At 38.6% G+C, this 27,483-nt stretch overlaps 1 protein-coding gene across 1 annotated transcript in view; it reads right to left on the reverse strand.

Moving 5' to 3' along the window:
• Positions 1-601: 601 nt before the first annotated feature.
• MCM9 (minichromosome maintenance complex component 9) overlaps positions 602-27,483 on the reverse strand; it is a 58,041-nt gene continuing 31,159 nt past the window's right edge. Inside the window, exons 8-13 of the mRNA XM_004673813.2 lie at positions 15,979-16,153; positions 11,081-11,283; positions 9,533-9,736; positions 8,210-8,292; positions 7,503-7,648; positions 602-3,104 (exon numbers count right to left, since the gene is read on the reverse strand). Of these exons, the coding sequence (XP_004673870.2) occupies positions 1,655-3,104; positions 7,503-7,648; positions 8,210-8,292; positions 9,533-9,736; positions 11,081-11,283; positions 15,979-16,153 (2,261 nt within the window). The 3' untranslated portion in view covers positions 602-1,654. The remainder of the gene's footprint in view (positions 3,105-7,502; positions 7,649-8,209; positions 8,293-9,532; positions 9,737-11,080; positions 11,284-15,978; positions 16,154-27,483) is intronic.

A 27,483-nucleotide genomic window follows, 5' to 3' on the forward strand; every position in this document is an offset into this window, starting at 1 on the left:
AGTATTTCCAATAAGGCATGCAACCATCTTAAATGATGAAGCTAGATCATACTACTACTGCCAGCTATGCCAAGTTTTTACAATGTTACTACAAAAATACTGACTTTCAAAGACAGAATTCTATGAAAGAAGATTAGTTTACCATGAGAAAAGACAGCTTTAGTGCTGTGCTCAGGTTTGAATTACCCTATTCTGTACAATCATACTATCCAAACCAGGCTCAATGTTACATGAGCTAGATTCTTCCCTTTTCTTTATATTTAGTAAGAATCGTGGAACCCAGGGAATGCTAGTATGGACAGGCAGGAATATTTCAAGTCACAAATTCACACTGCATCAGGGAGTTAAGTACAGAAGTAATTTAGACATGCTTAAATCATAGTCTTGACTTTTAAGAATTGGTTTACATGAATGTGCAATAATGTTTTACAATCATTGCTTATGAATATTTTTTATTAGTTGTTTAAGGTGATGAAGATTTCAAAAGTCTCATCCATACTAAATTTGAACTCATAGTAACATTTTTCAGAAAATTCAATTTTATAATATTTAAGTGCTTAAGAAAAATCTGGATTCCTATTTTTTGTGTGTATTAAATTTAATGAAGTGAATATTAAAGTATATATAATTTTGAGTATTTTTGTTCAAAAATTCCCTCAGAGAGTTAAATAATCAATTAATTGTTATTTCTCAAATTTATGCTTTAGAAGAGAAAGGCTATATTCAAGGACTTCTAACAAACCTTGCTAGAACACAAAGGAAAAAATAATTTTAAAAACACTTAAAACAAAATTTGAATTGTCTATTCCTACTAAATACAGTCATTTACTTGGTTTTAAAGACAAATGAATCATAACAATTCATTTGTTTGGTTTTAAGACAAATGAGTCATAATTTAGTAAGGTCACATTTCTGTATGAACCTCCTGGGTATGTTATGATTGGAGTTACTATACAGTCTCTCTCTTCACAACCACAGGGCTTAAATTCTGTTTGAAGGTAGGTCCCTAAGAAATAAAAGAATCTGAAGTACACCATGTTGGATTAAGAAAGAAAGGAAAACCCAAAAAGTCAGTCCTTCAGAAAGCTACTATGTGACCAGTTGCCAGATCTTTAGGAATACATGGAATTGTGAAGATGTCTCTCAAGGAAAGAAAAGCATTAGTCATGGGAATCCGTTTTTAAAAACTATTTGAAAGTTCACATGATTTTGACAATCACAATAATATTCAACATACTCAGTGAATCTTGGGTGGGGAAAAAAAAATAGTTCATTTGCCTTGTTAGTGTTATGAGCACTATCTATCTGCATTTCTATGGAGTGAAAAAGAGATTGGGTCTAGGGAAGATCCTTCACCTTAAATACAAATCAAACTGAAATAGGGACATCATTGGGAATACATGTACCCCATTTGCAAAATTAAGCACAATGTCAAATAAGTTGATTCAAGTGCTGTTATCACACCGACCTAAACTGATTGCACATTTTAAGTGACAAGCTAAACCTGGGTTGTAAAACTTGAGGAAGCCAGCATTCAGAACGGTGCTCACTTAATACATCCAATCGTTCTGTCCATTTACTGATACCATGTTGACATTGAGAAGGTGCTCCATTGAGTTGGAAAGTTGAAATTCGACCACAAAGCTTTTCATGATTAAGGTTTTTTTCTCATTTCTTCATCCCAATCAAAGTCTAATGCTTCTTCATCTAGTTCTGTTAAAGTGAAGAGAAGGTTTTTTGAAAGAATCGATTTCTCAGTGAACCCCTCCAGCTGAAAAGTTTTCCTTTTACTGCCATGCACTGAAGCCGTGATTGTAGAAGAAGGGTTAGGGCCTCCTGTACCCCAGTTCTTACTTTCAGGAGGAGGAGGGGATTCTGATTTGGATTCAGAGGAAGAAGTAAAAGAGAAGTTTGCCAATTTGGCTAATGTGCCAGCATGAACCTTACTGCCTTTATTATTGCATGAAACCTCTTCTTTCCTGTCTCTTTCACAAGTAAGATGAAAATGCCCAGTCTTGCTGCCAAGCTCTAAACCAGGCAGAATAATTCTCTTTTCAGGGGCACATTCCCTCTTCTCTCTTGGTCCATCTTTCTCTGGTGTTTGCCGTGATGCCTCCTTTGTCTTCCGCTGCGACTGATCTGAGCTTCTATTTCCTGAGATGGGGGTCAATTTTTCTGGATCCTTCTTAGGCAGAGCTGCTTCTTTTCCTGTTCTATGTCGGGAAATCTTAGGACTCTGAACTACTATTCCAGTTGCACCAGGAGTCACATTACTAGAGTCTTCAGGGGAGTGGATCAGTTTGGACTTCTTTTTGAAAGTAAACTTGGCCAGTTTGGCCACAGGAAGAACTGGACTATCAACACACTCATGCTCTTCCACCTGAGTGAAGGGTTTATGTCTCTTCCTTTTGGGAGACCCCAATGTGTTGTCTGGGTTTTGTAAAGGAATAGACTGAGGAGAGGGGCGGGTGTGCACAGGCGCCCTGGTGGATTTTCTGCACAGCTCCTGGGCCCGCCCCTTGCGCAATTTGTGCAGTTTTCTGGGGACATGATGAGTCAGCAGTGAGTCTGGTTCATCAGCAGATGCTTCCGTAACAATTGCTGCCGTTTTGGCCTTCTTACCCTCAATATTATCTGACCTCAAAGGAGTCTCTATCTCTCCAGGTGCTGGAATCTGTCCAATTTCCAAATGTTTCTTTTGGCCTGGCTTACTCTCTTCCTTACCCTGAGATTTGTTGCTGGAGATTTTCAAAGCCATTTTTCCCCCAGTTGTTTTGGGACTGGGAGACACAGGAACAGTGTTGTTAGGTTTCATCTGATGAGTTGCCATGGAGTCAAACCAGTCCAAACTGTCATCTCTATTTTTGTGCTCAGCTGAATGTTTCCCACTTGGTATATTAGGCCCCAGATGGGATGGGGGATTGACTAGGGGGCTCCCCTTAGGACTGCCTCCGGTGGGAGAGGTATGTATGTTGCAATTCATTTCTTTTTGCGTTGAAGTTTTGAAATTATATTCTCCCTCTGGATCACTTCTCGAGAATCCTGGAGTAGATTCTTCCTCCCTGGCCCATGGTTGGGATGGGTACACACTCTGATTCTGTAACCTGTAACAGAGATTAAGAGAACATGCATTGAAGGGAGCAGAATTTGCTTTAGCCCTTATATCTCCTTAGTCTCTTGAGATGTCACCTAGAGGTTTTAGTTCAACATAAATCCAAGTTAATACCAAATATGGTCTTTTACACAGCAGAAAGAAGAAATTATCCTTTTTTCATCAGCATAGAATTTAAGTGCTCTGACAATCTTTGTAATTTAACCTAAAACTGTAGTAAAATAAACAAAAATAGCAGGTTGGTCTACATTTTTAGATCTCATTGGAAGTTCATTTAATTCATTTAACATTGTTATAAGTCAGGGTAAAATACGCAGTCTTATCTTCCATGTTAAATGTTCAACTACAAGACAGATTTGTAGCTCTTTGCACAGTAGTTAAGTGCTAATCAATAAAGTAGTTCTGGTAGTTTAGCTGCCAATTTGCCTTCTTACCAAAGTGAAAGACCAGAGATGATGATCCTCACAGCTTTTTGACGAACTAAAGTAGTAACTCTTGGAACATGTAAAAAGTCACCTTCCTCAAGGGTTAAAAAGGCAGATTCTTAGTGGCTGTACTGGGAGCTCCCTCTGCCCTTCCTCTCTGCATTCAGAGTCATGGCCACCATCCCCTGGTGCCCTGGAAGCCCCTCACCCAACCTCCAGGCAACTGTGACACTTTCCTGCAAAGTTCAGCAACATTTCAACATGTGTTCTGAATAGCAACTTTTTATTGAGTTGAAACATATTGGCCTTCCCAGAATGAAGGATCTGATCAGTGATGTTCATTTTAAGTCTTGAGCATATAAGAAACTGAAATAATTAGTAAAGGTCTTAATAACAACCTATAAATGCCTTTCAATATAAGGGGCAATATGACCCCACTTCCATATTGCTTCCTTTCAGATTTAGACCCTTTACCAAACCTGAAAAGGAAGTATATCAGAAAGCAGATAAGTAAATTATTCTAAAACATGTGTAATAATAGGAACGGGGTACAAATGTATTAAATGAGTTTTAAATTTGAACATATTTAAGTAAATTGAAATTTTAATGTAGATCTCTCTGAGCAATAAGATTATCATTTCTTGGTCTTACTAATTTATTGCAATTACTACTCAGGATACCCTTTAGAACACATATATTTCTTATAATTAGGGGAAAATGAAAAAAAAAATTTAAGACTATTAAGAAGATTTGGAAAGATCAAAACAGCAAATTCAGTCACTGTAGTCACAAATAAATAAACAGCTTTCAGAGTTACTGCTACCTAGAAACTAAAGTCAGTTACTCATAACTGTTAAAGCTCTATGACAACGTCCCTATTCTTTAAGGCAGTTGGACAATGTAAGTCTATTATTTCAATCTTTTTCAGTCTTTGTGAATTAAATTCTCCACTACCTAAAATTTCTGCAGCTTTATTCCACCTTCTTAAAAGACAGCATCTTTGCCTCTCTTTGTAGGTGGGTAAAATGGCCATCATTTGAGGCAAACTATTGTTAGTGAAGTATTTCCTGGAAGAAAGTGTGATTAAAAATACTGATAGTTATATTAGTATAGTTTTATTTTTGTTAGTATGGCTTTATTATTACTATGCGATCTCCTTAAGGGACAGAGTACACTCTCCTATCGGGTAAAAACTCACATGCTACTGGGGCTTTCTCAGTTAGTAAGCTTAGCTACTGTAGATTATGTCTTGAAGGTAACTCACATCCATCTGGAGTCCCTGGCTTTGTTGCTGTGAGGGTCAGCACTGGAACAAGGTCTTACATTAGCAAAGAAACACCAGGAAGAACAACTTACAGCAGAATCCTATCTTTCAGATCATTGACTATTCTGTTTTTCTTCTTTCCACTGAGGAGGGAATTTGACCTTGTTAAGTGCAACTGTTATTTTCCTGTCACATAATGTGAATGCTGAGCTTTACATTGCTCCCTTCCCTGTATCCAGCATATGTCAATTTATGGTTCAATATGTCAAAATTTTGAATAGTTTCCTCAAAAGCCTGGTTCAACCCAGAGCAGGTCTGGAAAGGGCTGGTTGGATCAAACTATAAAAGGAACAAAGAAACTGCTTTGATCTTAACACTATGCTCTGGATCATTAAAAAGCCAGGAGACCAAAAGAAAGGGGAGTTACTTTATAAAGAGTGTAAGTTTACTGTGGTCTGGCACCTGAGTAGCAGCAGGACTAAGCCAATCCTCATACTTCCCTAGGAAGGTTGAGCTCAACTTTTATAGAACAGAAAGAGAAGGCAGCCAGGAAAAAAGTCTGGATATGAGAGAAATGTGGAAAGAAAATTCCAAGGTTTTATCCAATAGTCAACAATCCCAGTGTGGTCCTCAAATTCTTCTTGCAGTCATTGTACCTCCATACATGATTCCTTCACTGGACTCCAGGTTGAGATCAACACTAACTAGGTTCAGGTCAGTTATTAAGCCATACACACTAATCAAGAAGACACCCCAATGGATAAACTTGCCATTTTTGACTCCTGTTTCATAGGTACAGACTCAAAGTATAAATTTCAAGAAACTCTTACATTTAGTGAGCATGCAAATATCAAAATTGAGGCAGAGTTCCTTAAGAATCCATGCTCTGACCAATGCATATGACCCTTTCCTTCTCTTTTTACATTTTAATGTCACATTTCCAATGACATTAACCAAAACAAGTCATTAGAAAGGTTTTGAAACACTGCTCTTCCATTCCTGAGTTATTACCCTGTAGGACAAAAATAATTTTTTTTCAAGATAAAATACATCATTCTCACTGGGACTTTAGTCCATTAAACATGTACATTTTTGAAAGTTACGAACCTCGGAACAGAGGGAAGAAAATAATCATATTGGAGGGAGGGTCAGAGCTGCTGCTAATGAGACAGAAGGGCCGCCCAGGTCAAAGTCAGCACCACTCTCTCTAGTTCAATAGCTTCCTCAGTAACTAGCAATTCAGGTAATCTGAAACAGGTCTGGGCCTCTGTCTTTTACTGTGGCTTTCTTTTACCAGGCTAATAGAGAGACTAGTGAGAAAATATTTATTACACTTGGAAGAAAACTTTGAAATGGAGTGAAATTAAAATAGTAATGGACACTAAAATTCTTTATGTAAACACTCTTGTGCATGTGCTTCTAGTGAAGAAAAAGCTAAAACCAATTATGACAATATTTTATATCTGGGTCTGGCCTGCGATAGATCACTATCCCTGAACCAACTTCTTTTTTCTTAGCATAAATCCCAATCACCTCTCTGAATAGCATCGCTCTGTTCCTTATATTGAGTAAAAGAGAGAGAAAAGGAAGAAGTGATCGTAGTACTAAAGAATTCTTGAATCCATAACAACTATGTATCTTGGGTGTGAACTGTAGTAGCCTACTGCAGTGCATCTCATGCAATCAGAACTCAGTGGCATAAATTTACTGTACTATGTTACAGTAAAAATTACAGTGTACATTTATATAACTTATTAAAATATAGTAAAGGACCAGAGAAATGTTCTTGGTGAAGCTTACCCAAGCCAGAAGGAAATGCAATTGTGGAAGATGGTCTCCAAAGATGGTCACTCTCAATCCCTCCACCCTGTATGTCTATGCCATTTGTCTCATAAAGAAGCAGTACCTATTTCCCTTTCTCTCACATGTGGGCTGACCTTGTGACTAGCTGTGACCTATATACTGTAACAGAAGTGATTTGTGCCAATTCCAGGCCCAGCCCATAAGAAGCCTGGAAGTTTCCAATGTTGTTCTATTAGAGCCCTAGTCTAGTTTGTCAGAATTCTGACCAGCATATGGTAGAGAGAACCCTGCCAGCCCCCAACCATTTATGCTTCCCAAGAGAAGGTGTACACATGGGACAGAAGGCATCTTGGATATGCCAATTTCAGTTGCAAATGTATAGGTGATTTGCTGATACTGTGAAGAATCACCTCCACTGAACCCTCCTTAACTTCTGGCTCTCAGAAAAATCAGTACTAAAATGGTTGGGGGCCTTTCCTAGTGTCGCAACCAGTTAAAGCACTGAACTATGAAGCTATTGTCACAAGTGCAGCACAAGTTCAATTCCCAGACAGGGAACTGACCCACATGGCATGGCAAACCTCTCCTGACCCACACACTACTCCCCTCAGCAGTGCATTTCAGTATATCTGCCTGTTCTGCTTCCCATTCTGTCTTTGGTAAATCCTCTCTCACCCCACCTCTGTAAGCATAAGTAAATAAATCTAAAAAAAAAAAAAAGATTGGGATTTTTTTTTTAAGCCACTGAGTTTGGGGATAGCTGATTATACAGCAGTAGGTAACAGAAATAACCCCTAATAGATATTAAAAATAGATTTCACACTTAATTTATAATTCCTTCATCTTACAAAATGCCAACCAAGATTTTTCCATTTCTATCATGGCTTTCTTTTCTTGCCTTTCAAGTCTTGCTAGCTCTTCATTCAAGAGGTTGGTCAGCTCCAGCTTTTCCAGAATAAGTTCACACTGTCTTTGGTATTGCTCCAGAGGATTTTCTGGAAAGGAAGTGTGAAGTGCATTCACGCCACCTAGCAGCGCGCCTCCCTGTGGGGGTAGAAAATAGAAAGTATCAGGAAGAGTCACCAGGGCAGTTTATAGAGGAAGCAACACTACGGGACGACTGGGCCCAGGTGGTAAAAGACATGCCCTCCACACGCCCATCTTGGGGATCACAATCACCTGGGAGCCTTTTTTAAGTTCAAGTAGTTCTCTCCCGCAGTTCTTGGCGAAGCACTACTCTAAGCAGCTATGTTGTGAGGGACCATGAGCACACTTCAGGTATGTTGGGGAGAAAAATGACTGAGATGCACAACTATCTGCACTACTTTATACTGACACTGCAGCAAAAACAATGCTACTGATAGACTGTTTCCATGACAATTTTTCCTCACTCATTCATTTTATTTAATTTTTTTTGATGGAACATTGGTTTTACCACAGTCAGATTTCTAGTTTCCCACTTTCTTTTAAATGGTTTTGACTATTTCCCCATGAATTAGTAGACCTAGACCATAACAATTTTTATAACTCCTGTTATACTATAAATTGCTTTCCTTTAATGCTTGGAGCTAGGAATCAAATATTAGGTACAAACTATCCCCTTACCTGCATTGAAGATTCCATTACTGACACTACTGTGATAGCATCTTCCAGAGTCACCGTGTCACGAAACATCAGGCGAGCATGAGCTAAGGAAATAAGATGCATTTGAAATTAAGAAGATAGGAATTTTTAAGTAAGTATTTGAGATGTAAATGTAGTATTCTACCTGATTCTCCCTCCTCTAATAATGTTTAATATAACAAGCACAAAAGTCTACTTCAACTCACTTTTAGATTGCTTCTCTAATAACAGGCCTCAATGTACATAGCTCATGGCAAGTCTGTATCATTTATATATAAAAATACTCTGGGCTCCAGTAAAGGAAGCATATTTGGTAGTCAAAAACTTTTAATCTTTACTTTCCATTCTATTATAGGGATACACAAGTTTTAAACTCATTTCTCATCTCTGATGTGAGTTTTTCAAAACAACTAATCCGTAAGCCTAAATTACATATGTTTTGCTCTGTTATTAAGTACAAATCTTTGAGTAAATGAAATACATTTATTTGATGGGCCTTTGAATAAATCATTTACTATGCAATAACATTTGTGTGAACTTTTTAGAATAATGTAAACAAGGGTTAAATGTAAAAGAGTCTAACGCACATTAGATCTATGCATGCATGTAAGTCTCACATACAGGGCAGATAGGGCATGGCAATATTAACTAATGTTATTATGTTAGTAGTGGGTTGCTACATGGGAAATAATCCCAAATAAGGCAGTATCTTTCCCTAAATGCTAATAGACTAACACTGACTAACATCAGCAAGACAGTCTAAAAGAATAATGTTTTAAGCTATAGGAGGTCCTGAGATTCACAGAGACTCCTTTTAGTGACACCATATTCCACTCACGATCTAGCCTCCGAGGAGCAGAGGTGTCATAGCTTAGAGTCTTAGCTTTTTAAGTGACTGTGAGCACCTCTGAGTAGGGATTCTTTTTCCTGATTTTTTCTTTCTTTTTTTCAAGACATATTTATTTATTCATATAAGAATTGGGGTACTGTCAAGAGGTATGGGGAGTGAGACTATACCAGAGACAAAGCGGGGAGCAGAACAGGCAGATTGATGAAGTACATTGCTGAGGGGAGCAGCAGGCAGGTCAGGAGAGGTCTGCTGTGCCATGTGGATCACCTCCCTGACTGGGGATCTGGGGCTTAAACTTGTGCTGAAGTGGCTAAAGACAGCTTCATCATACTATGTTTTAGCCCACTGTGCCACAAGGGAGGGCCCCATCTGCTCCATTTTCCTCATCTTTGAAGCCTTATGCATGGCACGTATCGGGCACCTAGTGAAAGTATTGTTGGTTGAATCAAATAAACCTTCTGCTAATCGGATCAAGCTTTCCAACAGGCGGATGGTGGTGCGGGCGGCGTTCCGGCAATCACTCTGCCTTTGCATCTGGTAGTAGCGAAGAAGAACTTGATTTCCCACATCTGATAACTTGGGCTGCAGATTCCTAATAAGGCAGAAGTAGGTTTTCATCTTTTCCATGCTCCAGAGTTTCTCTGATTTGTTTGGGTAACCTGTATATAGCAGATGTTGGTTTAGTTAGTAGTTTCTAAGAACAGGCAAACATCTCATATTAAGTATGTGTATATATGTTTTTAAATCTCCCTCGTTTTTCCTGTATAATAGGCAAGAGACCTGCCATTTCTTGGCATTTTTGCCTGGTGAACTAGCAAATTAGACTTTTTCCAGGACTCCTTGTTGGAAGAGTGACCCCTACAAAACATTACCTACCAGACTATTCTCGGGTATCAGTATGCAGCGTAAGTGCTTGTTTTCCCACTCAAGAAAAACCTGGTCCAGTTGTGTGTGCACTTGTAGCTTTACTGAAGTACATGGCTAGTCCTAGCCACGAGAAGATATATGGACTTCTCATTGGTCAGGAATGACTACAAACCCCACTAAATATCCAGCATTAAATTATTTTATTAAAGTAATTATTTTCCATTAAAAATAATATGCACTTCTTAAAAATTATACAACAGAAGACATGCTTGAAGTAAAAGGTAAATGACCCTTACCCCTACACTGTATTTTTCAACAGTTTTCTGGAGCTTCTCTTAAGAGAACATGCTCACACTGAAGAAAACAATAGCTTAGCCTCTGAAAATTAGAGTTATGATTCACCAGAGTAATTTATTTACTTTGGTTGTATTACTTTTTAACTGTAATATAAATGACATTTAACACTGTACTAGTTTTAGGAGTACAATTTAAATACTTGATATAATTTATACAGTGAAACTATCACCATGGTAAGTTTTGTTAACATCCATTACTACACAGTTTGCAATTTTTCTTGTGATGAGAACTTTTAAGCTCTACTCTGTAAGCAACTTTCAAGTACACAATTATATTAAGTCGTCACCGTACTGTATATTATATCCCTAGGACTTATTAAAGAAAGCCGTCACATTTTTATGGCCATCGAAATACAAGATTTGTCTCTTTATGGGATATAGTTCTATGGCACTTAAGTGTTAAAATTATTCAGAATAATTCTGGTCTCCGTGACAATAATAAGCAGTGATTGTGGAAATCTTATTGAAAGAGAGGCCACATTTAGGGATTTGTTCCATAATTCTGTCCAGTTTTCTTGGCATAGAAGAGGTACATGGTAACTGTATATCATAAGGTAGTTCCCTTTCAACACAAAGGACATGTACAACCACAATCTCATTAGGACAGGCAGAGAAAGGCTGCTTCCTTCTGCTCATCAGTCTGAGGTTATCAAGCAGTGGCTTCTCTCATTGTTCTTTCTCTAAGACTCTTTATAATGCCTGTTAGGAAAGCGCACCTTGTACACTGAAGGTATGTCCCTCAAAGAGAACTTCATTTGAGTGCAGTCTGTGTCCACATACCTTTATTTTCTAAGATAAAGGAGGAAATGATGTGATCCCAGTCTTCGTTCTTGGTGTCAAGCAAAACCAGAATTAGGTCAAATCGGCTTAAGAGTGGGCTGCCAAGGGCGATGTTCACCGACACAGACTCATGGGGGTCATACTGGCCTTTGGGATTAGTTGCTGCGAGGATGGTGGTCCTTGTGTTTAGCTTGCACACAAGGCTGCCAAAATAGAAGGTAAAAGTCACTGACCTTTGGGAGTCAAATGAAAAGATTAAATTTGTGAATAAACAAAGGCTGCTTGTGTGAAAGTGAATATAGAATGATACAAGTCAGTATCACAGACACCAAGTTCAAACAAAGTGCATTTACACTAGTCTATCCTGGGAAAAAAAGTACTTTTCTTCAAGTTCAAGAAACACTTCTTATGTCCCCACTGTGAGGACTCCCTTCTGCTTGTAGCTAGGAGGTATACAAAATTTAACTAACTCTAGTGGGGGGATAAGGCAGAATACAGTAAGTTCTAGAAATATAAAATTCTCAGGAGAAGTAGAGGAGAACAAGATGATATAAATTTATCTATGTGGATTGAAAGAAATGACCAAAAAACAAAAACAAAAACAAAAAACCCAAAAAATTAGAAAGTAGCTTTTGAGCTAAACCCTTATAACCTCTGGATTTCTTTAAATGAAGAGATACATATTTGTGGAGGGAAGAAAGGTGACTTTGGAGAGTGGTGAACGGTTGAAGCAAAAACCTTGTGTGTTGTTGTTTTTAAATAACAGAGAAATGGAGACGGGAGAAGGAAACATAAGGGTTGACTGGCATCACATTTCTGAGGAGCTACTGAGGGAAAACTGAAGCCACGTGTGCTTAGTGGCTGGGAAAGGACCACGGGTGGGATACAGGGAGGAAAGGAGCACAGAGGTACCAGGTGAGTGCAGAAGTTGCAATCAGAGCAATGGCAGGTTGGTATGGACATGACATACCTTCAGAGATCATTTTAAAATCAATCACGAGCAAGCTCTCAAAGTAATATAGCATACTCACTGGCAATCATGTCAAATTTTTCTCTGTAAATTTGACTGTACTTCACTAGAGGGCCCTTTTTTGTTAAAGTGCAGGTCTTCCTCTCAGCAGTCAAAATCCTGTGACATCAGGAAACACGTGCCACAACTGTTAATCCCTGATCTATTTCTAGTTGGCTCTAGCAATTACCTCATGCCCTAAAGACTGAAAAAGTCTGAGAATCTTTACTTGTGGCATGTGGCACAGGAAGATATTTATTAAAAAAGAGAAAGACAAGGCACTTTCATGGAAAATTAACCACCCTTTTAAAAAATTACCAATGGGAAAATCTGAACAATCTATCTCTTATAATTTACATGCCAAAATGGCCTTGTAAAAAAGCAACTGCTTAGAACTCTGAATCCAGTTAGTCATAAAAATAATGTAAACAAATAGTTCCTAGTCTCATGAATGCACATTGAATTCACACTGAAGTGAAGCTGTTTGTATTTTCATTAAGAACAGAAACATGCTGCAATAGTGACAATAAAAAGACAATCACATATAAAATAATGAAACAAAAAAAGTGGGCCTGTCGGTGGTGCAAGAGGTTAAGTTCTAGCACTCTCAAGCTATCACCAATCACTGCAACCTGAGTGCAATCCTGGCCAGGGAGTAACCCACATGGCACAGCAGACCTCTCCTATCTTGCCTGCTGCTCTCCTCAGGGTGTGTTTCATCAATCTGCCTATTCTGCTCCCAGCTCTGTCTCTGGTGAATCCTCTCACCTCCTAGCACCTCTGGCCTGTACCCCAGTTCTTATATGCATAAATAAATTTTAAAAATGATTAAAAAATTATTCTCAATGCAAGGTAAAGCTGATAAGCTTATTCTGATCCTCTCTCTGACCAGTAAATATCTGTAAACTACTTCCTGTGTTCAGAGGCCTGAACTGCTGCTCCCTTAATTCCTTTGAAATAAAACTGCTGAAGCATGGGGAGGCTCAAGACAGTGCCTTCCTGAGAGTATGTGTGCAATAGTTTCTGGAATCAGGATCAGCATTGCTAACAGCAAAGAGGAGCTTCTGAGGAGGGTCTGAGATCTTTCTCTATAATATATGTAATCTTAAAGTTATCCATAACAGGTGCATTTCTTTCTTGGGTGATGAAAATGTTCAGGAATTAGAAAGTGATGGTAATTTCATGACTCTATCAATATCCCAAAAGCCATGAAAAGGTATACTTTAAATGACAGTTGAACTGTATCTGAAAGTTTTCATGAGAAAAAGTCATAGGAAAGAATGAAAATAAATATTTGTAGAAAATAACAGCAGCCTTTGGTTTCCTAAGCTTCTCCCAGGAGAATGCAGAATGAGTACCCTGGTTCACATATGGCCAAGAAAATAATGGACAAAGAGAAACTCCCAAAGTGCTGAGTTTAATCATGAAATTTCCCTTAACATTGCCTGTCCATGAACAGACCAATTACAAGCAAGGAAACTGGGACACTAATCAAAAGTCTCCCCAAAACCAAAGTCAGGGCCAAATGGTTTTAGCACACCTTCTAAGAGGAACTAATATCTTTTCAATCATGGGTGATCATGAAGAAAGCTGTTATAAGTATTTATCTTATAAATAAAATGATTCCTCCATTTAATTATCTTGGTATCAATCTTGAAAATCAACTGACTTTACTTTTGGACCTGTTTTCTTCTGCTGAGTTAAAGTTGATCCTAACACTGATGCTACAACATCTTAATTACTGTAGCTTTATAGGAAATCTTGGGACAAAAATACTCTTTTGTTTTGACTATTGTTGTTCTTCTGACTTTCCAGATGAAATTTTAAATCAATTTATTAATTTCTGTAAAAGCCTATTGGGATTTTGTTAAAATTGACTCATGGGGCCTCCCTAGGGGATAAAGACACAGTGCCATTAAGCTACTGCCAGCCACTGTACCAAGAATTCAATCCCCAGCCAGGGAGCTGACCCACATGGCACAGCAGACCTCTGCTCCCCTCAGCAGTGTATTTCAGTAGGTCTGCCTGTTGTGCTCCCCACTCTGTCTCTGGTAAGTCCTCTTATACTCCCTTACCTCTGGCCTACCCCCCAGTTCTTATATGCCTAAATCAACACACATCTTTAAAATAACATTCTGTTTTTGCTTCTTGGAGGAAGGAATGTTCTCTAAACTCCTCTTGAGGAAAAAAGGTTGTGTGTGTTTGTTTTTGCCCTGCCCTGAGGATAAGAGGGTTTGTTGCTCTGCCCGGGTGCTTTAAGGATTTTGCTTTGAATGAGATGTATCTGATGAAGCAGGCAGGGTTTGTATTTATTTCCCAGTGGAAATCACCTCGCAAGCCTCGACTGGGAAGGGTCTGTTTCTGTTGTGCCTGGTCTTTCCTGTGAGCATCTGGTGAAGAACCTTCATGAAGGACTTGCAAGTGAAAATTAATTTCCATGTGTTTAACACTCTCAGTTATTCTAAATTACTATGCTACTCCATACTTAGACTGTAGGGAATTTAAAAATTTTTAGTTATTTCTTATTTGTTTCTATGGTAACTACCTCTTCCTCTCATGCTATCAAAGGTGAACAGTTTGTGCCTCAGCTCTTCTTGGAGGGGCTGGTTATACTTAGGAATTGACTTCCCTTGTTTTTCTTCTAAATTCAGCTCTCTACTAAATTCCAAGAAACTTACACCAGTTATCTGTATTTTCCTCTTTAGGATAGGGAAAACATGCCTTACAGTTTCTTTCTTTTTTAAAAATTTATTTATGCATACTGAACTGGGGTGCTGGCCAGAGGTACAGGGGCAGTGAGAGGATTCACCAGAGACAGAATTGTGAACAGAACAGGCAGATCAACGAAGTACACTGCTGAGAGGAGCAGCGGGAGAGTCAGGTCTTTTGTGCCATGTGGGTCACCTCCAGGGCAGGGATCTAACTTGCACAGAAGACGCCACAGCGAACTTGCTTTAACCCGTTGTGCTACCAGGGAGGGCCCGCCTTACAGTTTCTTAATCCTTAATGGAATAAGAACTTACATTTCTGTTTTGTATGATTACCCACATTTCATTAAAAATATAACTTATTGGGCCCTCCCTGGTGGCGCGGCGGATTAAAGCACTGCACTAAGAAGCTAAAGCCACTTCCGCATGAGTTCGATTCCCGCCTGCCCCGGAGGTGACCACATGGCGCGGCAGACCTCTCCTGACCCGCCCGCTGCTCCCCTCAGCAGTGTACTTCGTGGATCTGCCTGTTCTGCTCCCCACTCTGTTTCTGGTGAAGCCTCTCGCCACCCCTGAGCCTCTGGCCTATACCCCAGTTCTGTATGCACAAATAAATAAATCTTTAATAAGTTATACATATATATATGTATAACTTATTGCATTTTATAAAAATAATATCCTGTGATGGATTGAAAAGAGTGACTTGGCTAGTCCTTTACCATAAATATTGTGAAAAACACTGTTCTAGTGCATATTGTAGTTCATTAATAGTTACGATATGATGGTTCAACCTATGCCACAAGTGAACTACTTTACTGTAAGAACCTTTCTTTTATAACTTAAGACATAACTACAATAACACAAAGGGGTCATACTAACTTACACTTAGCAGAAAGTAAGGCAGCAGAAGTGGTTAATAAAACACTTCCAAAGATTTATTCTGTAGCCTATCATGTCATGCTGCTAATTTCCTCTCTTTCTAAAATAGACTGATAGCATTTGTCCCAGTTTTTCCCTTTCTCTTTCTCAACAACTCATTTTTATTTCCCTGGGAAAACTAATGTCTTGAAGAGTGATAATTTATCATCTCAGAGAGGACCAAACAGACCTTATAGTTCAATAAGGTTCACGTATTCCCATTATCATAATATTAGCTAATTTTAAAGAAAAGAAACCCTCACCCAGCCTTAGCAACACTGATGGTTTGTTGCTCCATTGCTTCATGGATACTGGTTCTGTCATGTTCTTTGAGGCTGTTAAACTCATCGATACAGCATAGGCCTGCATCTGCAAGTACTAATGCTCCAGCCTCCAAATTCCATTCCCCTGAGTCCTTTACAGCAGTTACTGTCAGACCTAAGGAAAAAAAGCATGTTGTGTCAAAAGTCATGTCAGTAGATTATTACAGTACAACAGTGAAAATGAAAAATTTATTTCTAATTGTAATGGAGACTCCTGTGTATGTCTTATGTAATTTGAGTCACCCTTTACATATCAATTAATAAATCAGAGTGGTCAAAGACAAAGATTTTAGAGTCACCTAGACTTGGATTTGAATCCTGGATCTGGCCATTATATTGTAGGCAAGTTTCCTAGTACCTCCAGGTCTCACTTTACTCATCTATAAAAGGGCCAACAAAGGCAAGTATCTTATTAATTCTTAGACATTAAAATAGCATATAATTTACTCATAATAACTACTGACAAATCTCAGGCTAGACTGACCAGGATAAGAAAAAAAAGATCACAAGTTACAAATATCAGAAGTGAGATGGTCCTGACAGATTTTACACCTCACACCTTTTACACCATATACTTTATAGATTTTAAGCTAATAATATGTAAATAAAATGTATAAATCTATGCCCTAAATTTGATAATTTAGCTGGAATGGTCACCTTCTTTGAAATTGCAAATTGACATGGTTTTTCTAAAAGGGGTAGATAACGCATACAATCCTGTATCCATTTTGAAAATCGACCTTTAATATAGAATTCTATGGGCCGAGATGAATATGGTGAATGCTACCAAACTTAATGGAAGAGATGGTATTGTTGTTACAGGGCAACACAATATGAACTGGGTTGCCTGTCTGTGGGTCCTTACCTGTGCGCTTAAGATTCAATTATACTGCAGGCACACACAAAAAGGTCAATAATGGCTGTATCTACAAAGGGGAAAGAAAAGGAACAACCCAGGGAAAAAGAGAGAGAGATACAAGTTAACTAGAGCATCCTACCAGGTCCACTGACTTGGAAACCCAACAGCACACTGAAAGCTCATCAAGAGCCAAGCCACCAGCCACCAGCCACGAAGCCAAGGGGGAGAGAGCCTCAGCTCAACATGACTCCTCTATATATCCATATAAAAGTCCCCAAATGGTTGCTTAGCTCTACCAATGGGTCCTCACAGTCCTCCCTTTGGTACTGCTGGGAGTTTGTAGTTTCAGTGACTTAGGGGGTGGAGTCCACAAAACATATCTGCAGAGTTAGTTCAGGACATTATTTCTCCCTAACAGCACCAGTAATATACAAAACTTTACCCAAAATGGAAAAATCAAGGAACACCTCCCAATTCATCTAATGAAGCCAGTTTAATCATGATACCCAAAAAAAAGTATTAAAAGAAAAATACAGACTAGATGAGAAATACAGATGCAAAAATTCTCAAAAAACAAGCAAGTCAAACAATAATTAGAGTGATAACGAATAATCACTAAGTGGGGTTTATCTTGGGAATGCAAAGCTAATTTTACATCTAAATATTAATCAACATAATTCACTGAAGCAATAAGGTAAGGAAGAAAAGGCAACCAACCACCTCGATAAGGAAAAAACACCTGAATAAATTCAACAACCATTTACAATTAAAAGAAAAACTATTAAAACTAGAAATATTGGTGGGAATGCAAGCTGAAACAACCACTATGGAAAGCTGTTTGGAGGTTTCTCAAAAAGCTGAAAATAGAGCTTCCATATACCCTAGCAATCCCACTCCTAGATATATACCCAAAGGACACAAAAACACTGATTCAAAAGGACACCTGCTCTCCCATGTTTACTGCTGCTCTATTTACAATAGGGAAGACATGGAATCAACCAAATGCCCAAAAATAGAAGACTGGTTTAAAAAGGTATGGTACATATACATAATGGAATATTACTCAGCAATCAAAAAAAGATGAACTTATGCTTTTTGCCGCAACATGGATGGAGCTGGAAAAGATCATGCTTAGTGAAATAAGCTAGAAAGAAAAGGAAAAATACCGGATGGTTTCATTTAGATCAGGGGCATAAAGGATTGGGGTGGGAGAAAAAGAGAAACAAATAAATGTAATAGAGTAAAAATGAAAACAATGAACAACTATAAATCAGAGACATTCTATGGGGGTGAAAGGGAGCATGGGATCGTAACTGGGGTGGGAAGAGTGCACTGGACTGTGGTGATGGCACACACGTGAACTGGTGGTGGAAAGTCCATGAGGATTACAACTGAGATGGAAAAATGCACTAATGAAGAACGATGTAAAAAAAAAAAAACAAAAAATAAAATAAAATAATTATCTATTGAGATCTTCATGAGCCAAAAAAGAGAAGCAAAACAAAACAAAACAAACAAAAAACTAGAAATAGTTTTGAAAAGGAGGCATGTGCAAAAATCATACAGGTAAACATACTGATGTAAGATTCAATGTTTACACCAATCCACTCTTACCCTCCAAGATCCTAACAAAGCAAGGAGAATTGCTTAGAAAATTCCCAATCTTGAAAAGCTATTAGAATTAATGCTAGTGAGTGTAGCAATGTTACAGATGCAAATAAACATACAAAATCAATCATATTTTTATAAATTAGAAATTACAATTTAAAAATGAAGTTTTATGGGGACCTCCTTAGCAGACTAGGGTCAACGTCTCAGCATGATACGGCCTAAGTGAGATCCCTGGCCAGGGAGCAGCCATATTATGGCATAGTAGACCTCTCCTGTCTTCACTGCTACTCCCCTTAGCAGTGTATTTCAGTAGATCTGCCTGTTCTGCTCCCCACTCTGTCTTTGGTGAATCCTCGTATGACATATTTGGGTCTAAATCTCAAAAGATATGTGTAAAGTCTATAGTAAAAATCACAAAGATTGATTTGTGATGGCTAGTCAAATCAAGACAAATCCCATGTTATTTCATTTTACAGGCATTGACAAGGTAACTCCAAATATATTAAAAGAAATAAAATACAAGAATCAAGCCAAAAAACAAAATAAGAGGTCTCAGATAACCTGATTTCCAAATTTACTAAGAAAGCTCTATTAATCAATTCAGTGTAGTATTGGAGAAAGATTACATGGGCAGAACAAAATAAAATGGAATCCCAAATTAGACTCTCACACATATGTGGTCATGTGTTTTTTTTTTTTTAATTTTTTTTTAAAGATTTATTTATTTATTTGTGCATACAGAACTGGGGCACAGGCCAGAGGCTCAGGGGCGGTGAGAGGCTTCACCAGAGACAGAGTGGGGAGCAGAACAGGGAGATCGACGAAGTACACTGCTGAGGGAAGCAGCGGGCGGGCCAGGACAGGTCTGGCTCGCCATGTGGTCTCCTCCGGGGCAGGCGGGAATCGAACTCATGCGGAAGTGGCTTCAGATTCTCAGTGCTGTGCTTTAACCCGCTGCGCCACCAGGGAGGGCCGTGGTCATGTGTTTTTTATGAAATGCAGAAGAAATTCCATGAAGAAAGGATAAACTATCCCATCAACAATTTTGGGAAAATTGTATATACGTTTGCAAAAAGGAAAAAGAAAAACTTAATCCAAACCTCACATCTGATACAAAAATTAACTCAATGAAAAATATGAAAGTTTAAGAAAATTCAAGGAAGAAAGTGCAAGAGAAAATCCATGTGAGTACTTTAGGTCTTCAGTCTAGCATTTAAGGAGTTCAGAAAGTGCCAATCCATCCTAACAAGTAAAAACCTGAACTAGATGAAAACTCAACAATCCGAAGGTCCATCAGAGAAATGAAGTCTTCGGGTGCATCACCTCCACCCCACTGGAGAAACAAACAATTTGCTAGGGCGTAAACTCTCATAGGAACCAATACTAGGGAAGGAAAATTTGAAGTATAATTGATGAGTTGTCAGAGTTCAGTTGGACAACTCCAGAGAAATCCAGGTATGGGGTAAAGAAAGATGGAAGTTTAAGAATGCTTTCACCTATAATACATGGGTTAATTTATGTAGCCAAAAAAATAATGAGTTCACAAGGTTGAAGGATATAAAAACAACTGTGCATCTGAAGTCATATACCTAATGTTATGTAATGTTATAAACAAACGTTATGAAAAAAAATGACTGTATTGCTATATACTTGAGAAATACAAATGCACTGACTGGGAGAATTAATATTATTAAGATAGCAATGCTCCCCTAAGGGATCTACAGATTCAAAGCAATTCCCATTAAAACTCCAGTTGGCTTTTTTGCAGAGACTGACAAAGACAATACAGAAATTCAAGGAATCCTGAAGAGTAAACACAATCTTGAAAAGGAACAAAACGAAAGAACTTGCACTTTGATTTCAAAACTTACTATGCAAAGTGACAATAATAATCAAGACATTGTTTGGTACTACTGGGATAAAAGGTCTAAAAACTGTCCTCCAGGTCAGAAACTCTCACTAATTCTGGGTTCATCCACTTCCTGCCACAATGAAAACAGAAGGGCCGTTGGCACAACAAATGGCGGGAAAAGTATTTTAACTAAGGGTAGTGAGGAAGGGAGAAGGTCTAGTGACTAACTGATGGTTCCAAGTGGAATTGAATTAAAGGAACATCAGGGCATGGAGAGGCCTGCTGTGGCTGAAATGGGGGACCAGGGTAGGAGAGACCTATCCTTTATAAAGGCCCACAAAATGGTCACTCAGCCCTGTCTCCTTCCCAGATGTCCCCTTGCTCAGGACTGCAGGGAATAAATTCAGATCTAGTTTCCCCACTTGGGTGGAGTCTGAACTTCAGGGATGGAGCCTGACACCTACCTATACACTTTTTGTTGATTCACTTTTGATAAGGGTTCTAAAACAATTCATAAGGAAAAGAACAGTCTTTTCAACAAGTGCTCCTTGGAATTGGACCTCCATACACAAAAATATGAATTTGGATCTTTTAATTCACATCATATAGCAAAATAATTAAAGCTGTCTCAAAGACTTTAATATAAAAGCACAAAACTCTTAGAAGAAAACACAGGCGTAAATCATGGTTACCTCTGACTAGGCAATGTTTCTCAGAAATGACACCAAACACACAAGCAAAAAGAGACAAACTAGATAAACTGGACTTTCATCAAATTTACAAGTGTGTGTGCTGCAAAGGACACCATCGAGAAAATGAAAAGAAAACCTACAGAATGGGTCGAAAAAATTTCCAGACCTTTTAAGATTTACTTAAAAAGAATACATAGATACATGTATAGCTATCTTACAACACAATAATAAAAGACAATCCAATTTTTGAAGTGAGCATAGATATTTCTCTACAAAAGAACTATAAATAGCCAATAAGCAAATGAAAAATGATCAACATTTTTAGCTATCATGGAAATGTGAAATCAAAACCACAGAGATAGCCACTTGACCTACCATTCATGGCTACAAGTCAGAAAAACACTAACAAGTGAGGTGGTGACTTGAGTGTGAAGGAAGTGACCATGTTCCCCACCCTACTTAATGATGGGTGGAGCTCAGGGGCTGGTGAAACTACATAACATGGAAGGCAGGTGGACTAAAGGAGGTGCCTTTTGTTCCTGTAGCCTGACTTGCAACTTAGTAATGCTGAGGAGGAGATGGAAGGAGCTAGAGGAGACACATAAAGATACTTGGAAAAGACGTGGGTGAAAGACACCTGGGAGGCTGACGATGGAAGCCATTATCTTAATATGCAATGTCACTTTATCCCAGCATTCTGGGGTCAGCTTCGGAATCCCTTCCCTGTGGCTCCCTATCAGAATCAGAAGATGCCATATACTTGTAACAAGCTTTCAGGTCTCAGTGGCCCCTCTTTGAGCTAACCCTGACTGGCTGAGCATTTTCTCACAGGGGAATGGATAATTTTAAGAGTTTATTGGGACACTAATATCCTTGCCTTTCTTCTCCCCCTATGCACACTAAATCTATAAAAGATCTTTTTTTTTTTAAGAGTTATTTATTTATTCATACAGAACTGGGGTACAGGCCAGAGGTGCAGGGGGCTGAGAGGATTCACCAGAGACAGTGTGGGGAGCAGAACAGGCAGATCAAGGAAGTGCACTGCTCAGGGGAGTGGCAGGTCGTTTAGGGGAGGTCTGCTGTGCCATGTAGGTCACCTCTGGGGCTGGGGATGGAACTTGCACTGAAATGGCTGCGGCTTGCTTGCAGTGCTGCGCTTTAAACGCGTTGTGTCACCAGGGAAGGCCTATAAAAGATCTTTTAATCTAAGAGTCTCCTTTGCCTTTGCACACAGATGGCCAGATCACTTTGGTGTGGGCAAGTGTGGGGATCTCTGGGTACTTCCATTAAGTATGCTAGCATGGGAAATTTGGAATGCTTATATACTGCTGGTGGGAATATAAAATGGTGCAGTCACTTTGAAAAACAATTTGATAGTTCCTTAAATTAGTTATCATATGACTGAGCAAGTTCACGCCTGAGCATACAAAGCTCTACAAAAATGAAAACAAGTCCTATACAAAAGTGTGCACAAAAATGTATATTATTACATTTGTTATACAATGTGCATTTGTTGTACAGCTGTTAATTAAAAAGGAGCACAGTATAATTTTTAAAAAATTAAGGGGTAATTATATCAGTGGTACTTGGAGGTGGATTCTTTGTATGCTAAACTCAAGGCCTAAACAAGTACAAATCCTGTCAACCTAATTTCTACCAATTAATTACCTATTAGAGCATTTGTGCAACTTTCCCCCTTCTCATTCTTCCCAGTTTCTGACCTTTTCTAAACGACCCTGAGTATAAGGCCTTCAATCCACAAAGCCTACTTGCCTGTCAAGCAAGACTCTAATGTCCTTTGTCTCTATAGTAACCAACCAGAAAGGCTTTGTGCAATCAGTGCGAGCTTAGCTTTGTGCAAGCAGGGTCTAGCTTAGAGATGTTTTATAGATTTGAGTTCTTTCTCTACTTATCATCTCATTTCTTCTGGCATTAGGAAGAGAGCCTCTGATGAATGAAAGAGGAGGGTCAGAGACAAAAGGATGGAATGCAAAACATGAAGGAAGATGGACTACAAGTGGAATCTGAGTCCAAGAGGAAAAATCAAATTTAGAGCAGTTTTATTTGTAAGAGGACTAAGAACACATGGTAAAAAGCGACATATAGGATGCCAAAAAAAAGTTATTTCCACTTATATTCTTCTGATCAGAAACAATGTATTATTATCAATAAATTGTTACAATACTATGGTGCTTCAGAAAGCTGACATCATTGATAGCTACCCAAAGGCTGTTTAACAAATAAAGCAGTTTAGCTATAAACAGTGACCAGATACAACTTATATCTTGAATAAACCTGTAAACTAATGGTGGATAGCAATGAACACAAAACAGAAAAACTGAGGTCAAGCAGAAAATGGGGCAGTTTCTCACCTTCTCTAAATGACCCTGAATATAAGGTCTTCAATCCACAGAGCCACTTTACAATGGCTACTTTAAGGCCTTCAATCTACTTTACAGTAGTTCCTGTCTATGGAGATCATTTTTCTTTATTAAGGCCATTTTAAATATTACCTGACACCGTAGGAAGAGAGCTACTAAGACAAAAATTAAAGGGAATTTCTGGCACCAATGTCTTCATTTGTTAGGGGGGAAATGATAATACCTATCCCTCTACCACACCAGGATGATGCAAGGCTTAAATCAGATATTTTAATAGTTCTTTACATCATTAGAAACATTATAACAAGACTTTATTGTGATAACATATTTGCCTCCCACACAAATATGTAATTGGTTAAAGATGCATAACATTTTGTATTTGATTATACATTTATGTTTCCAACCAGAGACGATTTTTAAGGGGAACTTCTATAACTTGTCTGTGAATACTGCAGAGTCTAGTACATTACCTTCACATAATGAATGCTGCTATTATTAGTTATTAGAATCACTACTATAGGGCTTATTCCTTTCAAAAATGTCTGTAAACTCAGAAATTTTTATTACACATTTATACTGAGAATTTTATTGAAAATGACCACCAATTTTGACATCCCATAACTTTCAAATAATAGGGAGTCCTTTAAACTTACTAAAGATCATATTATGGTAAATCTTCCATGAGAATTGAATGGCAGCGGGGAGTGAAGTAAGGCAGCATGAGGACAATAACACACATCTCTTGGAAGAGAATTCAACAATGATAATACAATTATGCCTAAGTGGAATCTAGGATTTGAACAAAGGTGAATTAGCATTTCCATTCCTTTAACTTCTGAGACAGACAGTAACTAAGACTTGATTTAATACTTAGTTCCAATATATTTTAATTCAATTTAATTCTAGTACATTTTAATTCACTCTATCACCTTGTACTGTGTGTGACCTCAATTTAACAACATGTTTAAGATTCTTTGAAGCCTGACAGTGGAACTTTAGATCAGAGAAGCAACTTGAATCTTTACTGAATCTAAACTATGAGACCAATGCTTTTCTGAAGAAAAGCAACAACACTCCACACCCTGCCACCACCTACTGGCGGCCAGAAAGCACTCGGAAACTAATCAATAATTGTTTTTAGTGAGTTTAGATTAATAAACTTAATTCTGAGGGTAAAAAATTGTAAATGTATTAATTTGTTCGGGCTGTAATAACAAAGACTGAGAAACTTAAACCCAGACGTGTATTTTCTCACAGTTCTGAGATTAGAAGTATAAGATGAGGGTGTCAATAGAGTTGGTTTCTTTGGAGACTTTCCTCCATGGCTTACAAAAAAACACAAACCTTTTCTGCTGTGCCCTTACATGTCTTTCCTCTGTGCACGTGTGTCCTTGGAGTCCCTTTCTATGTTTAATTTTTCTCTTCACATCATGATACCAGTTAAACTAGATGAAATCCCACCCAGAGACTCATTTTAACTTAATCACCTCTTTAATGGCCCTGTCACCAAATACAGTCACAACTGAGGTACTTAGGTGCTAGGATTTCAAAATATGAATTCAGGGAGACTCAGTTCATAACAATGGCTAATTAGGTCCATTTATTCTCGTCCTGGACACCAATTTAGGCCTTCCTCTTTTAGAGCCCAAGCAACTTCTCTCAGCCACCGTTCCCCCAAGTAATGACAAGTAATGAGTACAGAGAATCACTTTGGGGATTACAATCCATGTAGCTCTCCATGCATCCAGTGGGGCCCTTTGGGGACTTAACAATTGAAGACATTTGTGATGCCTCATGCTGCAATATGGTTAGCTATTTGCGGGTCACCAAAAAAGTTGTTCAGAAACAAGTCCTATAGATTACCAATGAAACCAGAGTGATGTATTTACAATATTTTCCTTGACAGCATACCAGTTAAGTCAGAATTATACCAGGGCATCTCTGAGGACTCCCTTTAGCCTTTCCCACAATAGTGAAGAAACTATTGGGAAGAATGCACAAGGGTTCTTTAATGATTTTGCGGAGTAATAATGCAGTATGAGAGGCCTTGAGGAATTCTTATGGCTTCCAGTGAACTATAAAGGTTCCCCGTACCACCCTTAAGTACTTTGTATATGGCATGTTAAGCAGAACATTTAAAAAAAAGCCCAACTGGGCCCTCCCTGATGGCGCCGTGGGTTAAAGCACAGCACTGAGAAACTATAGCCACTTCCGCATGAGTTCGATTCCTGCCTGCCCTGGAGGTGACCACATGGCCCGGCAGACCTCTCCTGACCTGTCCGCTGCTCCCCTCAGCAGTGTACTTCGTCGATCTGCCTGTTCTGCTCCCCACTCTGTCTCTGGTGAAGCCTCTCACCGCCCCTGAGCCTCTGGCCTGTACCCCAGTTCTGTATGCACAAATAAATATTTTTAAAAAAAAAAGCCCAACTGTTGGTATTCTGGTAGATCTTAACTTTTGCTGCTGCAATCTACCCAAATCAAGTTTTACACTGAAATGTACCCTATTACGACATACCCGTGGTCAGACTGCATGGTGCACTTCATTTTACCAAACTTCATTTTTATAAAGTAAGTGAATTAGAATCTCCTCCTAAGAGTGTCTACAATAATCAGAATACTGATACTGGTTCTCAAGGGAGTCATGTTTTAGTCTTCAAATGAGCAATTACATTATAATATCTTGTGTATCTTAGAGCAATATACAGCAATTTACCTTTTACCTGAACTAGTGTTAGGACCAACATTAGCAAGCATAAACAGAGAAAATCACTTATCCATCACAGTATTTATCTATATCTATATCTACAGTATAACTCTTACATCCTAATACACAAAAACTAGGCTTAAGGAAACTTTTTCTGATAGATTTGACTATTTAATCCACTGACAAAACTAGAATTCCTCCCACCCCCACAAACACCTCCATGTACTTTTCTAAATATGAGGGCTCATGGTATCAGTTTCCCAAAAGACCATCAGATGAAGAGGTCTCATCAATAGCAACCTCCTTAAGTATGAACAATAGCCAAAGAATGACAAATCAAAATGCTGCTGACTATATAGTGTAAAGCTATATAGTATATATAGTATACAAAGTAAGAAAACTCCCTACACAGATGACATTTAATAACTTTCTATGACATTGACCAAATTTAGTGGCTTCATTCACAACACTCAAAGAAAAAACGAATAGTAGACAATAAAACACTACTTAGTAAACAGGCAATTCAATAAGCTCACAAATGTGCTAAAAGCACTCCCTTTCTCCACAGTGGTTGTCAAGCAGCAGAGAAGACTCCACATTTCCTCAGCTAAGGGCTTAACTAGTTGGTGGCAAGCAAAGATTTCTCAGAACTCGCTTATGATGCCACAAGTTTTCAAATTTATTAATGGTTTAAATCGTGCGTTTTAAAAAACTCTACCATCTTGTATGCTTTTGTGTTCTCTCTCCATTTCCCTTCTCTATTTTGTTTTAGATGTTGCCTTTTGGTGTCCCACACTTCCATTTTCTTTCATGTTCCGCTAAATCCACCAACCCGCAGAAACCTGAGGTACAATGATCACATCTAAGTAATCCTTTTCCTTATTTTAAGTATTTCCAAATTGGAATGGGTGGAAAATCATCCAGGCACAGCCTCAGATTTTCCAAGTAAAGTGTGTGTGTAAAAGCAGCTTTTCGCCCTTCATTTTCTAGCTATTTAACTAACGGCGCTATCGTACCCAAACGCAGATATTGGCCAAGTACTAGATTTCCAAAATGGCTTTGCTCCTTTCGAGATGGCATCGGTCTATGAAATTGCAATTTATTTCCACCGCAACCAACACTCTCTCTCCCCCAAAGACCTCCCAAAAGACACAGCTGAGCCAGATCTAGTGTAGACCACGAATCCCATCTGGTAAATTCAGTAGCGCGCCGACATAGCAGTTGCACAGATGTAAAAAAGAAGCGTTAAAAGAAAGGGGGAGGGAAACCCCAGACATTAAAGTCGAGGGCGGGCGCACCCCAGATCAAGCCCTCCCGCCACCGCAGCCACGCCTTCCGCCGGCTCG

The sequence above is a fragment of the Condylura cristata genome, unplaced genomic scaffold (genome assembly GCF_000260355.1).
Source record: "Condylura cristata isolate star-nosed mole 26May11 unplaced genomic scaffold, ConCri1.0 scaffold00001, whole genome shotgun sequence".
Classification (NCBI taxonomy): Eukaryota; Metazoa; Chordata; class Mammalia; order Eulipotyphla; family Talpidae; genus Condylura; species Condylura cristata.